Source organism: Rutilus rutilus, assembly GCF_951802725.1.
Source record: "Rutilus rutilus genome assembly, chromosome: 8".
Lineage (NCBI taxonomy): Eukaryota > Metazoa > Chordata > Actinopteri > Cypriniformes > Leuciscidae > Rutilus > Rutilus rutilus.
In genome coordinates, this window is record NC_140222.1 from 28800566 (window position 1) to 28818543 (window position 17978).

The window sequence follows — 17978 nt, forward strand, 5'->3', positions numbered from 1 at the left end:
CGCTCGTAACGATGCCATGGATGCAAGTTTTTTGACGTTGTCTGAAGGAATCAAATCAACTGTTTTCATGGTTTTCTGTTTCCCTTCAAAAAGACAAACGTACTTGTACATCAGAAATCGTGACACTACCTTGAGATGGCATGAATCTGTCTGAATAAAAGATGTGGTTTATTTTCTTTCTTACCTTGTGATATACTGCTGAATGCAGTCGAAGCTGCCCTGGGGGTTGTCCTTCCCCACGTTGGACAGGTAGAACGTAAACGTTCGCAGCTCATTTGGATTCTCTGACTGCGGTATTGAGATTTTCTGTTGACACAGAGGAGAAGAGCAGCCAACATAAGCACTGAGACAGACGAGAGAGAAAACCCTGTTTAAAAGCAGCTGGCTGGTACAAAATGGATTACACAGATTTACTTCTATAAAAAGGTTCAAGTTCTATTTTCAAAAATAAATGAATAAACAAAATATAAATATGAATGAATTAGGGCTGCAACAACTAAATCGATAAAATTGATTATCGATAATGAAAATAATCGACAACGCTGTGCTCGGGAAACCATAAGCCAGTCACGTCGCAAGATTTGCACTTAACCTCTTTTAAAACAACTGTGGTTTGTGGCCCTAAGGGGCCCTTCTGTAATCTCCTTAATGTGCAACCATGCCGACCAGCAGCCGTCACACAGGTGTTTCAGCAGCACACCTGAGAAGCCAGCAAACAAACGTGTCTTCGGCCAAATTACACCCATCAACTGAGCAGCAGCTGTCGAGCACAGATGCACGGCTGCAGAGCATGGCCAATCATTTCACAGCAATTTCCTGAGATTCGTCTTGTGCGAGTGGCAACTCTACCTGCCCTGTTCCTACTCGTATTTTATTTTTTAATTTCTCTCTCAACAAGAGAACTGTGATCTCATCCACAGAGATACACGCGCACATTGACATTATTCACGCGAGTTTAAGGAATTCGAAATAGCAAAAGTATACCTTTAATATGGGGGGAGTTATAATTTACTTATTTAAATAACTAACAATTACACACAATTTAAATAAATGACTTAATTCTACAAAAACACTACAATTAAAATATTTATAAAAAGTATAGATATGAGTATTAGTTTATACATTAATTTGTTTTATCAATAAAATAAATAGTAGGTTATATAATTAACTTTTTTCATTATTGATTAATCTGTTAATTATTTCTTCAATTAATGAATTAGATAAATTAAACATTTTTGAATCCATTATATTAAAAACTGTTACTGCACATCCTGCCCATCCTGCCCAATGCTGTCCTCCACACAATGTACAACACTGTAAAAAGTGAACAGTTGGATCAACTTAAAATTACTTCAATTGGTAACACCTAAAGAAATTAAGTTCTCAACTTAAATTATCACGTTTTATCGTGAAAAACGTGATAATTTAAGTTGAGAAAACTTAATTTCTTTAGGTGTTACCAATTGAAGTCATTTTTTTAAGTTGATCCAACTGTTCACTTTTTACAGTGAATATAAAGGCTATAAAAACAAATATAATGACTATGTAGACTATGCTATACATTAAGTGTTAAAATATAACTTTTTCCCGCGGAGGCCCAGTGAGCAGTAACCCGACAACATGCGCTGAGCACTGGCTCTGTTTACCCAGCGTTCCTCACCCGTGTGTGGCCTGCAGGTGGCCGACTACAAATAACAGCCAGTTGTCCGAGGCTCACACCACCAGCCCGAGTGCTCCCTCGGCTCAACGCTTTACTTCGCTGGCTCACACGCCATTTTTCACACTCCCACATGAGATATTCAACAAGCAAAGACGGCGGGTCCATAAGCTCTGCTGCCACTTACAATCACTCAGTGGTGTCGCAATAAAAGCTGTGGATTTACATTAGCAGTTACGACTCTTATTTTGTTGTGTTTTATTATATGCCTTGGCTGAGACGTTGCAGTTTTAATACGCTTTAAGAAATACGAATTGCAATTCATAGTTTCTTCATTCAGAAATTATGACGCAGCTGCTAACCTCACTTTCTAGATGCGCTGCGCTGTCACTGACTGAGAAGAAAAAAAGAAAAAAGAAAAACCACAGAGAGGAAACGCTCTCAAAGGAAGAGCTTGCGTCACAGGCCAAAAACATGATGCGCTTCAAAGAACAAAATCTAACAAGTAACAGTCAGTGCAATCACCTTATTGAAAAGTTATTTTAAATTGTAATATTTTATAATGTAATTTATTCCTGTGATGCAAAGCTGAATTTTCAGCATCATTACTCCAGACTTCAGTGTCACATGATCCTTCAGAAATCCTTTTCTCATCCGCACATTTCTTCTTATCAGTGTTGAAAACAGTTAATATTTTTGAGAAAAGTTCAAAAGAACAGCAATTATATAAAACAAAAATCTTTTGTACAATTATAAACATCTTTACTGTCACTTTGGATCAATTTAATGCTTTAACCATTGCAAAATGCTGTACAAACCACTGAGCCTTCTGGAAAAAAAAAAAACCCTCCCAAAAGGTTATGAATCAACTCATCACAAGCAGTGAAAGAGCATGATGTTACTGGAGTTTCCCCAGGTCTCAACTCTGGTCCAAACCAGGAACAAAGCTTCTTCTTACGGCTATGTGGCGGCACCTCTGCTCCTCTGACAGGATGCTGTTCATTCCTGGACAAGAACTTTGGCTCGCTCATTCATAAAGACCGGGCTGTCCACGTAAAGCTCATGGATGCACCTGCCCTTTGCTAATTTCAACCCAACCAATTGGTTACCAACGCAAGGCTGATGGGCCTGCGAGATAAACGCATTGGGTCGAGGAACATGTGCGACTGGCCGCCTCTCCATCCTTTCTGGTTCGCTGCATCCACATAGCATTTCAAGGTTTCTCACGCGGTCTTGCCTGCTCATATTATGCCACTAAAAGCTCTGATACAGCTTTAATTCGACAAGTAAACTTGTGACGCAGTGAACCGCGGTGGAGTGTGAACATGCAGTTCCTGATGAGTCAGTAAATACACCACGAAGTGAAATCCTACTGATGATTTATAGACAAACCACTACACATCCCAGAAAAGCAAGCATCTTTGACAACTGACAGTAATAAAACCGTACCGTGGTATGGCAGAAAACTCTGTACATTTTAATTTTAAATTTATCTGGTGCACGAAAGCTCCAACCCATGTTCAGTGTGCAAATTGAACAATGAAAAAAAAAAAAAGTGTGAATTGACTTGTACCTGAACTTTAAAAGGGGACTCAACCCTCTTTTTAGTTGTGATATAGCATCACATTATATAATAATGCATAACTGGTGCGCGCCACGATCCCAAATGCACGCTAAACTCACAGCACATTGATTCACTCTGAACTGAGCCGTTCTGAGACACGGAAAACACCGGCTCACGAGCTGATTGTGCGAGTAAAGTGCGCGCCTCTTTGAAATGTGCAGCGCGAACAGAATACGGTCACAGCCTTCATTTGAGAAGGGGATGAAGAAATATTGCGATTTCAGCTCTTTTGACAAATACTTTGCCAAAGCAATGGTGCAAAACACAACATTAAAGAACTTGTTATTAAGAAGTTAATATCTATATTATTGTCTTATAACAAACTAAATATATATTAATATTATTATTAATCATAATAATAATGGCCAATAACTATTAGCGATATCATGTGTCACTACGTGTCATTTTTATGGTGCGTTTCCTGTAATGAGTGTAGTGACGCACCAAAATCCTGGGCAATAAGCCAATAATTTTAATACACAAAACCACTATTTATTTTAATAATAATAATAATAATAATAAAATACATTTCTGATAATCATTGGTCACCAATTTTCTGGTATTTAACAGTTTTATGTATATTGATGTATATTGATTTTTTTTTTGGTATTGGCCAGAATTATGGAAACAAGCAGCCTGTAGATTCTACTAAACTTCTCCGTGTGTGTCCCACTGAAGAAATAAAGTAATATCGGTTTCGAAAGACATGAGGTTGAGTAAATTTGTCCGTTTATTGGCTAAATGTCTGGGAAACATACGCCTTAAACACCAATTGTTGCAAGTTTTATCATTAGGTCAGAAGCAGTCATGTTTCTGGCATGTTTACATAAGACTATTTCAGTTTAAAGTCACCGTGATTCGGACGTTGCGACCAACTTTACTTTAGTACTGTGACATTTTTCTGAGTGAAACTGAATATTAAATGAAAAAAATAGAGGGCGTGGCTTGTCTTGTCCTGCTGGGAATTGATTGATCTAGAAAAGAGGGCGTTCCATTCAGGTCATTGTCAAAGCTCGCAGCAGACTGACAAGAAAGGCCATTCTAGAGGGGAAGTACATTTTCAGACTTTGTTCAAATTGTGAATCAACTTGATAAGCAGAGATGAATAGTTCACCACAAGACTAGTAACGTGCACTAACAAAGTAAATGGGGTCAATTTTGATTTCCTTCTGAAATCAGTGCGAGGCAGACAAACCACATTCTTCAACATATGTAGATAACAGCAACATGAACATTTACTGGGCCATTTGCTGTCAGGTCTGGGTTGAGCTAGAGCGCATGAAAAAAAAACAAGGTGTACAAAAATCACGAAGTGGGTTTTGATAACAGAAGAGGGGGGATTCATTTGTCGTCAACCACTTCCTGTACAGTATATGTCTGAGAAAAACGGGTCCCGACCACTGTCAGTTTTGAAGAGTCAGAGATCTACACCAATGGCTGTCTATGACTTAGCATGGATTCACCGCTGATTTTGCAACAGTCAGCAGAGGATACTGTGGTTTCTGCGATGTGATGACTTCCAGCTACACAGAGTCTCACTGCTTCCGTATTACCTACACAACCAGGAAACTTCACATTAACTGGGGAGAATCCCAGGTTCATACAAGGTCTGTGGCTCCATGATGGAACATGACAATCAATGTTTCAAGTGGTTTATGGCCCCAAACAAGAGGTCGAACATTTTGTGCATACTCACCCCTTGGTTTCCTGTGAATCCTATTAGTGGTTTAGCAGTCAGGCCCTGCAAAACAAACAAGATAAATTATTCATATGAGAAATCAAAGTCAAATATATAATTATAAAGTGTGTGTATATAATTATATTGTGATCACATTATTTATATACCACATATATACATATACATTTATAGTAATAAAATATTATATACATATTTCATAGTTTTATGCTGATGGTTTTGAAATTATAAAATGAGGAATCATAACCAGATATGTTTTATTCATTTTAAGCTGACAGGCACTGGCTTTTCCATTACTCAAAGCAGAGTTTAAATTTACAAGATGCTCACAGATACTTCAAGAAGGAATCAAACACCAATAAACATGCAGACTGTTTGATCAACACTAGAAAAGCTCTACAAAGTGCTCCATAATACACTCCCGAAACCACGTCTGGTATTTCAGATTTCAAATACAGGACGTGCAAGTGCAATAAGAGGACGCTTTACAAGTAATTCCTCGCTTGAGCCATGTGGTTTGTTTCCCAATATAAAGAGCTTTAGCCCGGGCAAGAGCAGAGTTTCAGCAGGCACTCAAAAGACTGGAGCATGTGCCAAGAAAATGAAAAGAAAAAAAGAAAGAAATACCCACAATGTCATCAGATCAAACCCATGGCACTCAGTAAAGGCTAGTTGTTTATGACATTTATATAGAGCGTTCTGGAGTAATTGCGTAGTGGAGCGAACTACATCGGCTACATGGCCTTGAGTAGCGCAGACAACTTGAATATGAAGGGTTCAGCTCCGGCCATCATTGTCTAAAGCAATCATGCCACCTACGACCCACTTCATACTAAATAACGCATCTTTTATAGACGAGTATTCATCAACAAAGCAATTTCAGTAAACGCACTAGATTCATCTGGGGCTGACAGAACAATCTGAACGCGAGCACTTATAACGCTAATGTTGGAGCTGGAAAAGGCCAATTGTTCTGGACCATTCAATCAGCCAATCAAATGGCTGAATCTCAAACAAGGTGCTTTGGTGCTAATTAGCGAGGTAGATGAGCTGGAAACGTCTCGCTGGGCGATTCAGACCGAATTCCGCAAAAAGCGCGATATAGGAGTCTGAGAACATCTTGTCTGGTTAGTCGCACCAGTCACTGTGGGCTCGTTTCTTGGAAGGAAGCGTTTCTCAAACCACTGAGTGTAAACAAAACATGTCGCACTTCCTTCCTCAGATAATACCGTTGAGGAGAAAAAAGGGAAACTAAAGATTATACCAGTAAAGAGAACTAGGTGTTTTGGAGTGATAGTAAAGATGTTAGCCTTGTTATAATGACAAAAATCAGGTAGCCAATCAGATTCCACACATTTATTTGCGTTTGTTAATCTATCATCACTACTACTGATAATCAGGGTTTAGTGTTAGCTCAAAAGGTTTAGTTTTCTCGACAGTAGTTGACCTGAAAGGTAGAATGGACCATTGAGCAACAGTTCATGCTAGGGTCAAACGATTAATCAATGCAGGTCAATGGATGAAAGAGACAAGAAAAAACAAAACAACTTTTTAACTTGAGCGGCACGTTTTTAGAACGCCGCGTCAAGACAGCAAAGGATATTACACACAAACTTAATTGTTAAAGACATTCGTCTAGCGCATGTTTACTTGGAAAAGTAGCGCAGTGAAACAGAAAATTGAGTTCTGTGTGAACGGCCCATAACCTTGCAGTTGTAAAAAGAACATTTAAAATGAAAATGAAAGATTAATGTTTGAAATGAAGACATAATTAGAACGTTAGTATAATTATGTAAACTATTATTATTTTATAGTCATATTGATATATAAACAATTTTTGGCCAAACTGTGCAGCCCTACTAGCCTGGCTAACGTCAGACCTCGTCTCATTGAGACGTGGTCTGGGAACCACGTTCATTTTCTCGTATTTGAGGCGTGGTTTACGAATGCCCAGAGCCGTTTATTGGGCGCTACGAATGTCTATCAAAGGCGCCTGTACGTAGCTCATAGCCAATCGTTTCAATTATACCAGATGACGTATGTAGAGCGACAGAAATTCGACGAGGAAGACGATGGGTCAGAGATTTGTGTGTACACGATGGCGTTCAGCGACTATTGCCGTTTGTGCAAGACAAACATGAGGGTAGAAGGTAGAGATGTGACGGTGATAATATTCTCCCACCGGTTAATCGAATTGTGACAACACCGGTATTACCGGTTTCATCGTGGGGGTGGGGGGTGTTAGAGTGACGTAATTTTTTTTTTTTACATGGCGTCAATTCATCATTCGTATTGAGTTTGATTGACCAATCAAATTCCACCATTTTTGTGCGACAAAGCAGTCAGAAGAGTTATTGATTAACTTCGGTGGATTTGAACTTGGCTTTAACTGAGGCAATGTGTCACGACACATTAAAGAGCCAAAAAACGGTAGGCCTATTTTATTTTTGTTTGACTGACCAAATTTGAAAGTTGAGACTTTGTTTCATATTAAATATTACCTGCTCGGTCCTGTATTTCAGCGCGTTGTCAGTGTCCTCTATTTTTCACTGCTTGAGATTGAGAACAATAACGCCCGATTTGAGGGTATAGGGCGCGATTTCGGATTCAACCACAGTGTTTTGAATGGTGGGTTCGTTATTATTCATGAAAAACGCAACAACAAAACGGACATTTTGGCATAATTTGTGTGTGTTATGTTTTGTTCAAGGCCGAAAAGAGAACTCCATACTGTCTTTTCCGTGTGTGTAATAGGCAGGACTTCCACAGCGCGGTCTCTTGTTTTTTTATCGCGCTTGAATGGTTGAGCGTGATCATACAACGCTAGTCAACTGGTGACAGAAAATACGGATACAGATTTTTTTGCGGTGATGAAACCGGTGTTGCGACTGAACACCGTGTAACACCGACTATCGTGCCAAGCCTTGTAGAAGGTATATATGGCGCAAGGCAGCATGGGGAAACCCAGGCTAGCTCCCTCCCGTTCTGTGATTGGTCCCCTCGCTGAGGCGAAAAACTGGTCCATGGAATCCAGGCTGCCTAGCAGCGTGAATAAAAATCGCGCTGCGTGCAAGGCAGCATGGGGGAACCCAGGCTACAGCCCTACAAACAAGTACAGCAAACCTGGAGCTCAAAGAAAATTGCATTGCAGATCTCAATTTAAAATAAATACTCAACTTCAATTTTCCCCTCGAATAGTGCAGCCCAAGTTCTTAGCATGTCCTATACGTCGGCCAATGCGACTTGCACTAATATTTTTTTGTAACATCTAAGTATCAGGCCTTCACACCAGCTGAACGTGTAATCAGTGTTTGTACAGTTCATCTTAAGCTTTTCACCTTTTTATCCCTGCGAGAATATCCAAGAGTCAACATGACGACTTGGGTAGCCGAAGTCACAAAGCAGGTAATGCAAACTCATCCAAATCTGGCTTTCTAAAACCCATTTAAAATATTGACAACGTACAGATTTTTTTAGTACGATCTCAAACATTCCCAGCTCAAATCGTGAGACTGCAGTAGCATGTCATCATGGCTCATTTCATCTAGTTTGGCAAATTGTACAAACGCATTGAAGCGCTGTGCTCGGTCCATGGGGTTCTGGGTCACATCAGGAAATGAATAAATCATCCTTTTGATTCCATCTGTGACTGAGATGCACGTGTAATGAAGACATTACACTGCAGGCACAGGCGGTGCATGGCAAAATCCAATGCAAGAGTAATTACCGGCATCTGTACATTCATAGAAGTCAGGACACAGGATAAATTAGCTTAATGTATATTCTATACGGACAATGTCGAGTCGTATGCATGTAATACGTCAATTCAGATTCATATGAACTGCAACAGAGGATAATTAGGCCTGGTTGTGAAGGCTGAAGAGTTTATTACTTTCGGGGCTCAACAATAAGGTCAGTATTTCAGGTCAGTTGATGGCAGGCCAAAAATGTAATATGGAGTCTATACAAATTATTCACAATTTATTTTATTTTTAAAATGATAATTTTCAGAAAATCTCAGTCATATTATTTTCTGATTAATTAAACTATTTTTGCAATATTTTTTTTTAAATTGTAATAAAATATGGGGTCAGGGAAAAGGCTGAATATGTCTGAACTACACACACACAAAAAAATAATTCCTTATTGCCCAGGCCTGTTAGTTCCTTGATCAATTGAAATACATTTAAGAGATAAACATGACGATCAGATCTCAAAAGCGTTATAAATACAGGCAACAACCCGAGTCGGTCTCTCTCCACAGCCCTAAAAAGAGTGCAACCCTCAGCCTGTTCATTTGAATGGGCTGCTGACATGTCACTATTCACTGGGACACGAGCCCAGAACGTTCCACAGAGCTAACCTTGGGACAGAGGATGGCTCCGGACCAACACTCACAGTCGGAACCCCAGCGGATCACACAACACGGATCTAGGCGGAGCAATTTTGGACAACGCTAGATATGCACAGATATGGACATTTTGACCTCGAACATGACTCATAAGTGATTTGTTGACCAGTATAATAATAGCTGTGTAGTAAGCAGCAAATCGCTAAATTAGATTTCTATATTTTTACCTCAGATCTAGATTTATAATACCAGTCCCCATAACAAAATAATCATCAGTTTCAAGCATCCCAAAGCTGTGGAAGTGATTCAGCAAAGGACACCAGGACTCATAACAGCTAAATTAATGAAAAACTTGTTTTTAATGAGCATGATCTATTTTCAGGTTTGAAATATGACCTTTAATCCACAATATGCAAATTAAATCATAGTGAGGAGTGAAATGGTTTAACAGCATAAAAAAAAAAATAAAAAAAAAAAGTCAAAATGAACCTCAACACAAAGTGCAGTGGTCTCATGACAGCCTGACATTTCAGAGTCATATTTGGCACTAATTTTGGTTTCCCAGGCCCTAGTTTCAGCATTGAAAAGTGTAGAATCAGCATTCCTTAAATATCCATGACACAGTGGCTGACCTCCACGTGAATCCAGTCCATCCTACCGCAGTCAGGTTGAGCAACAAGGTTTGCGATCAATGCTGTGAAGAATGGCTCATCAAGTAGCACAAATTTGGACAAAACTAAACTGGCTTGGTCTGAGTTCATGTTATTAGAATGACATCTTGGCCACATGTCATTATAAATACATTATACTACTACTAGAAAAAACAATCTTTATTAGGATGAGCAAACTCAAAACATTGAACCAAAATTATGAATAAACAGCAGTATTTAACAATGATGCGATGAAGAAAATACAATGACAAGGAGACTTTAGTGAACTCTACCGAGGAATGAATCAGAAAATCTATGTTTGGACAACCCAATTAAAATGAGTTATCTGAACAGTGATTCACTAAAACTGATTAAATGAAATGATTCAGATTTCCCAAAGCCATCTGTCAGACATTCTCATTACTGGAAAGGCTACATTTATAAAGATTTTTTAAAGAAAAATAATAGTTACACTACTGAAAAAAAAAGTGTATAGCTACTAGCAATACTGCTTAAAAGTCAGATAATTTGATAAACATGTTTCTTGGTGCTCAACATGAGGGTGAGTAAATTCAATTTTGGGGGTGAACTATTCCTCTTAAACTACCTGTGAACTTGTTTAAGCACCAGGCTTGGAACCAGTCAGATAAGGCTATCGCGTGAGAGACAACAAATCGATGGCAGTCACCTGTGGAACTGCAAAAAAAAAGTGCAAACTAAGAGGAAAGTAAAGACTCTGCTGTTTGCGCTTGCCCTCCAGTGTCACTTAAGCCATTACGTTGGTCGATAACACCGGACACCAAATGCAGAGGCAAAACACCCACCATGTAATGTAGTTTATCCATGAAGGAGGAGTAGATAAACATTCTCAAGATCATTATGTCACTTTAATGACGGTTTCTGCAGGCTCCTGACCGAAGACATCTCTACAGGAAACGTAATGTAGAACTTCACATACACGGCCAACCCGTGATCCAAGAACAACCTCTGAATTACTTCAACTATTGACACCTTAAGACTCTGTGCCAAGGCTCCAACTTCCTTTAGATGGCAAATCGAGTCCAATTTGATTCTCTTCACCATCAACATGTCAATTTGATAGCAAAGGGACTAATCTGAACACCTTGTAAATAAAATCATTGTTTATACTATGCACCGGTATTTAAGCTACTGAAAATATTCGGCCTAATATTTTGGCTAAAATAGTTTTGGTGGGCCAAAATATTGATGTCAATGGTTTCGGCCCTTGATAACCACTTAATCCGAAAAAGAAACCAAACATCTCTCTGCCGTTGAGTTTCAGTGTGTATTTCATGCAGTTCAACTGAAATGCTAGTGTTCGGCTTGTTGCCGAAGAACTTAACTATGACTGGTTGACTATGACTTAGTTTTCAACTTAGTTTTGGTAAAAAAAATTATAATAATTGGTGCATCCACTAGTTTATACATTTACATACTTAAAAATTGACTTAGGCTACATCTACATTAATCCGGATACTCCGTCCAGACTAGCATTTTCAGGAGTTTTCCACAAGTTTCTCATCTACACTGAAACATCGGAAAAAAGCTAAATTCACCTTACTGCACATGTGTTAACCCTCACAAAAGCTTACTGAGATACAGATGGAGAAATAAATAAAGTTTAATGTTCGCAGGATCATTTTATTTAGCAAAATATCTCACCATTCACTGATGCGTCCAGGTCGCACGCAGTAACCATATGTTCTAAAACAACTGCTCATGTATTGCCGGAGGATGCCGGTCATCTTTGCAGGATTGTGATATGATGTGTGTGCAAAGTAACATTTTAGCAACTGTGTGAAAGTGAATAGCACACAACAGGCATAATACCGGTATAAACATGAATATCTATTGGTACAACATGCGTCACATGACTAAACATGCGTCATCGTTTTCAAATACCTTCGTTTTCAGAGTCCACACTACAATGTGAAACCAGCGTTTTCAAATGTATCCACTTCGGAGAGCGTTTTCAAAAAGCTTTTCTACTCCGGACAAATCGCATTGCAATATTTCGATCATTTGAAATGATTGCAAAGTCTGTAAACAGGACGTTAACACAGGCCAGAGATGGGACACGCTGAAGACAGACGCAAAGAGAACGCAGACGCACCAGCAGAGCAAATACTGTACCAGGCACAGCAAGCTCAAGATATAGGAAGAAAAATATAAATATTGAACTAGGGGTGGGGGTTTATACATGAAAGTATCTCTGATGGGAACTGACTATCTTCAGAAAAGTTTCAATGGCCTTTTCTTTTACTCTTACCTCAGTATATATATATATATATATATATATATATATATATATATATATATATATATATATATTAGGGGTGGCACGGTTCACAAAACCCACGGTTCGGTTCGTATCACGGTTTTAGGGTCACGGTTTTCGGTTCTGTACGGTTCATGTTGTTGTTTTTTCTTTTAATCTTTAACACTCCAAAAATTTACTTCAGCATATGATATATAGCTGAATTATCTAATTATTTATTTATTTATTTCATAAATGGGGTGTGTTTGCAAAACGCAGCTTCTCATTTCCCATTCTGAAGTAATATGAGTGAGCAGTCACCCTGAGGAAACTTTCAGTGGCCCTGGAGGTCCATCATCTGTAGAGCTACGTGGGCTGTGTTGGACCGTTATTTGTCAATTTATCCTCGTGTCTCGTCATCATAGGCGGGACATGTCCCCACCATTTTTTGCCAGGGTTGATATTATCTTGCAGCACGGGTGTACCAATACAAATAAATAAAACATTTCCAGTTAACTAGCAAAGTATTTGTTTCATTCGTTTGTTAAATAAGAAGCAATTTAGCGCTGAAATGTGTTTTTTTAATCAAGTGATCAAAGTGCTCGTTGCAGTTGCGATCAGTGGTGCTGATACAGTGTTCTCGTGGCTCGCGCACACACCGCAGCGGCCGCACATTCATCACTCGGACGCGCGCTTCAATCCATTGAGGAGACTCAAGGCTACTCGTTCCGATTAAATAATAAAACAAAATTCATACAAATCGGTCCCTGCTTGATATACAACCGCTGATAAACATAATCGGTTTTGATAAAGAAAAAAATATATACGAGCGCAGATTAGAACTCAGAACCTTTGATACGCTTGGCAAGTTCTGCCACTGGACCATTAGGCTACGTGGAACAGTCGATCTATGTAGCCTATTTATTCACATGAAAAAAACAACATATAGTGGAGTAGATCTCATTAAATGTCTAGGTAAACTCAGTGTACTATATAAATCGATTGCTGGACATTGTAATGTAATTCTACATATGTCTGATTTATGATTTAGCATTGTATTAGCACGGGCACGAGGTTACATTGCGCATGCGTCGAACCGTGCAAACCGCGCGACGCACACGCGCACCGAACCGAGACAAGCGAACCGAACGGTTCGGATGTTTTTTCATGTACCGTGCCACCCCTAATATATATATATATATATATATATATATATATATATATATATATATATATATATATATATATATCAATCAGTGTTTATAAGCGCAGCGGTACTCAAAGAAACCGCTCCAAAAGAAATTTGTTGGCAACTGGTATCGGAATCGGACAATTTGCTTGTAAAATCGGAAGTGGCCATGAAAAATCATGATCGCCAGATCACTAATGATGACATAACTTAGTGACCGTTCACATGAAAATTTAAGCTCTGTGTCCCTCTCATGTCATCCAAACCCTTATGTCATCCTTACATTTTCATGTGATTTATCATTTTAAAGAGACTTTGAAAACTATTTTTGCTTTCTGTGCGACGACTCTTTGCTGGATAAGTTCAGTTACAACAAACAGAAAAAGCAACAGTGTGATGAAGTTAACCAAGATGCCACAACACATTTCCCTATTGACATTCAAACAACAGGCCAGGGCGGCCCCGTAAAATGGCTGACCCATTTATTTGCAGAGCCAAGTCATTCTGATTATCACTGTTTTTCTCTCCATCAAGCATCGAGAACCAAAGAGGTAGGCCCAGCTCTAATCCTTATACAGTATTGATAAGATGCTACAGACACAATCTACTTTTTTCCACAGGTAACTAAGCTGCACACGTGATGCAATCTGGCCATCACTGGCAGGTTGTTTGAAAAATGGTTCCTTGCGATCAGAATTTGTCTGAATTAAAGGGGTCCTATTATACTTTACACCAAACTAAAGTTGAAAAAGTGGAAATGTTGCTGTTTGAGCATAAAAAAAAGATTTTTTGATCCTTTACGGTTTGTATCACCTTAGTTTTCCGACAAATATCACGATTAAATGGTGGATAACATCGCATCTATAATGTATAAGAACATTACAAAAACATACCACTCTGAAACAACACGTGAAATCCGTGCTTACATGTTTTGTGTGTGAAATCAGTTCTGCACGATCATTAACATTGTCAGGGTCTGAATCTGGCTCGAACTGGTTTGAAATTGACGCCATAAGTAATTTACACTAGAGAAGAACTTGCAGTTATGGAGGAGCGTGACATTTCCTGTAGGGGTGCACCGATCCGACTTTTTCAGTCCCGATACCGATACCGATGCCTGGGCTTTGTGTATCTGTCGATACCCGATATCGATCCGATACTATAGTTGAATTAATAATAAACTGTATACCTTCCACCTTATACCTTCCGTGAAGAGACTAAAGGCACCAGACTTTACTAACTAAACATAACTAAAGACAAAATAACAGATGTATGTAATGTGTTGTATTCTTATTTATTTAAAAAACAATTGTGCATTCAAATCGAAAATAGAATATAATCAAACTTCTTTAAATAAATGTAAAAAAAAATCAAATTAAAATGTAGCGGTGGAAACAAAAAAACTGTTTCCAAAAATTGTAAACATGTAAAAATATAAAGTGCAAAGTCCTGCAACAGGAATTTAAAATGCAACATAGCAGCTGAACCTGAGAATAAAAAAATAAAAAGTTGGTCGAACAACAACTTGATCACACATACAAATAATAATAATCAAACATTGTAATGTGTGTCACACCACCATCACAAACATGACCTGTGAATGCTCACTTAATCAGCAATGGCAAATTTAAATGTCAGTTTTAATGATCATTATGTTTCATATTTTTAAAAATGAAAACAAAAAGAAGCAGGGTTGTGTTTTATATTTCGTGTTGTTAATATGCAGTAAAGATAATCAATGTACGCGTTTGCCTGAACCACATTTATGTGGCCATTAATATGTTTAAGATTTAAAAAAATTTTTAAATGAAAAGAGGCAGAGTGGTGTTGTATAACATACTTCGTTTTATTTTTGGCTAAAATATACATAAAGAGATTACCGGAGTAGCCAGAGCGAGCTGAGTGACGCGATCAAGAACGCATGCTGTTCCATTTGCAGAATAACCGGACTCGCGTCCTCTCGTCCTCGGGAGTTCGTTCTCCTGAGTCGAACTTGGCAAGTCCGAAGTTTGCGTACAAGTGGTATTGAGAAACGGCCTCTGGCTCGCTCCATGTTGCTTCTAACATGCGACACGCGTGAAGCTGACGAATGACGTAGGTTCTGCTGCGACGACGAAAAAAAAAAAAAAAAAAAAACCTGGATCGGCCCGTGGATCTGTTATTTTTTCCGATCCCCGATCCAGCTATTTGATCAGTATCGCGGCCGATATCCGATCCTAATATCGGATCGGTGCACCCCTAATTTCCTGAACACGCGCCAAGTGCTGCCAATCACAACACACTGGGCCAGCTAACCGATCACAGCACATTTCGTATTTCCGAAGGGGGGGCTTCATCGAAATCGGAGTGTTCGAGCCAGACTGGGAGAGAGGAACAGTAATAATGTTAAATGTAAAAAATAAAAATACGTTTTTTGAACAATCAATTCTAGTACACCCCAAAAACAAAACTACAAACTTTGTGCTAGACATGAACGAGACCTCAAATCATGTAACTTAATGAGGACACATGAGCTATTACTTTTCTAAATGCCGGGACACACCAAGCCAAAGGTTGGCCGTCGGGCAATGCCGTTTTTGAGCATTGGTTGGCTTATTTTTTTACGACTCTTGTCAGACGCCATTGTTGCTGAATCTGCGTTAGGCCGTCGGTGAGAGAACTCTGACTGGCTGTTCAGCTTAAGTGAACGAGTCAGTGCACGAAAATAAATTCGAATGCAGACAATTTTCATAATACAATAACCCAACTGGAATGAAGAGTAATCAGCATGATTGATATTAAAAATGACAAAAACAGATTATTGATACCAGCTGATATTTATATGACAAAGACAGCGGCACAGCATGCACGTTCTAGGTGACAATCACCTCCAGTCCCTTTGGTGTGTTCAAGCGCAGCTTTTTGAACGAGACGCAGCTGATGAGAGGCGACAACAGTCAGCTTTCATCGCCACTAGTTCTTTGACGCCGGCTTGGTGTGTCCTGGGCTTAAGAGGTCAAAATGATGATTTTCACTAAAGATGCACTGATATTAAATATGCATGTAAATGTCTGAATAAAATAATAATCTATATACACACAAATAGATTCCTATAAATTCCCATAAACAATTGTTTAAATTAACTATCAATTAATCGTTAACCGTAACCTCTGAATCCAAAGCGGGGGTGCTACTAAGTTATCAGGGTACTTAACCACTTGCCACAATTTTAAAGGGGTCATCGGATGCAAAATTCACTTTTATATGGTGTTTGCATATAAATGTGTCTTTGCAGTGTGTGGACAACCACCATACAATGAAAAAAAAAATCCATTCACTCCTTTTTTAATCCTCAAAAAGTCTAAACAAGCTCAATAATCAAACCTTTTAGATTTTGTGACAAAGACAGCGGCTTCGCCCACGACCACTGATGGACTGTCCCGTATTAGCATATATCCGCCCTCAGACATTTGTATACTGTTCACCAAGGCAGGTTGCCAAGGCAGCACCTAATGCGTCTTGTGTGACACCCCCCATGGAAGAGAGGGGTGGGGTGAGCAGTTGCTCATTATCATTTAAAGAGACATGCACCGAAACGAGTCGCTGTTTTTGAGGAGGTAAAAAGGGAGCCGTTTTACACAACCATTGAGGAATTTTAACCAATGTATGCTACAAACTTTACATGAGGACCCTAAAGAATCACACCAACTTGTGGAAAATGGGCATCCGATGACCCCTTTAAAGCTTAGAAGCTTGGCTTTACAGTAATTATAGGGAATATGACCATCACGTAACAAGTGCTTTTAAATTTGACATGTTAGATGTGCTCTATTGTCATAGCGTGAAATAACTGCTTTACATGAAAATGTGATCTGTAAAATCACAGTACATAACAGAGTCATATTTCACTGAAAAGGTCTAGCAGAATACAAGCAAATTTGTTTTAGTTAAAGTCCAAACTATACCAAGTATGTTTATGAAAAAGTGCCACCGTCAGTCTTGATTTACCTCGAGCCATAGAATAGGAGCGCACAGCTGAAACAGAGCTGGAAGATCATCACTCATCACTCGTTTACACAAGTAGTTCTTATGTTCAGTAAAATCACTTGTTTGGAGTTGTTTTTTTTGGAACCTGTTAATTATGTTTCAAAATGAACGGCTAGCCCACCTAATCCATTGCATGGCTTGAAAACATTAGGTTTTGTTTGCGTGTATTGCTTGCGGTACTTTGTTATACACTGATCGGTCTATCAGTGATCGAGTAGAATACGCAGCTACGTACACTCGTTTCATGCTTGTCTGCTGCATGTGTTTTTCGCATGAGCTACACACACACCTCAAAACTACGCATTAATGATACATAGGCCTACACGTACGTGTGTGTGTGTGTGTGTGTGTATACACACACACACACACACACACACACACACACACACACACACACACAAAAAGTTACGTATAGGCCTACACAATTTGTATATGCTGTAAACTATGGAAGCTTGTTTCCGCCACAAAATAAAACATTTTAAAAGATAATTACGACTTTTTATCTCG

At 38.9% G+C, this 17978-nt stretch overlaps 1 protein-coding gene across 1 annotated transcript in view; it reads right to left on the reverse strand.

The window, feature by feature from the left end:
• The window catches only part of ell (elongation factor RNA polymerase II), a 34707-nt gene that overhangs the window by 13767 nt on the left and 2962 nt on the right, over positions 1-17978 (reverse strand). Inside the window, exons 2-3 of the mRNA XM_084415652.1 lie at positions 4978-5022; positions 185-306 (exon numbers count right to left, since the gene is read on the reverse strand). Coding sequence (XP_084271778.1) covers positions 185-306; positions 4978-5022 — 167 coding nt within the window. The remainder of the gene's footprint in view (positions 1-184; positions 307-4977; positions 5023-17978) is intronic.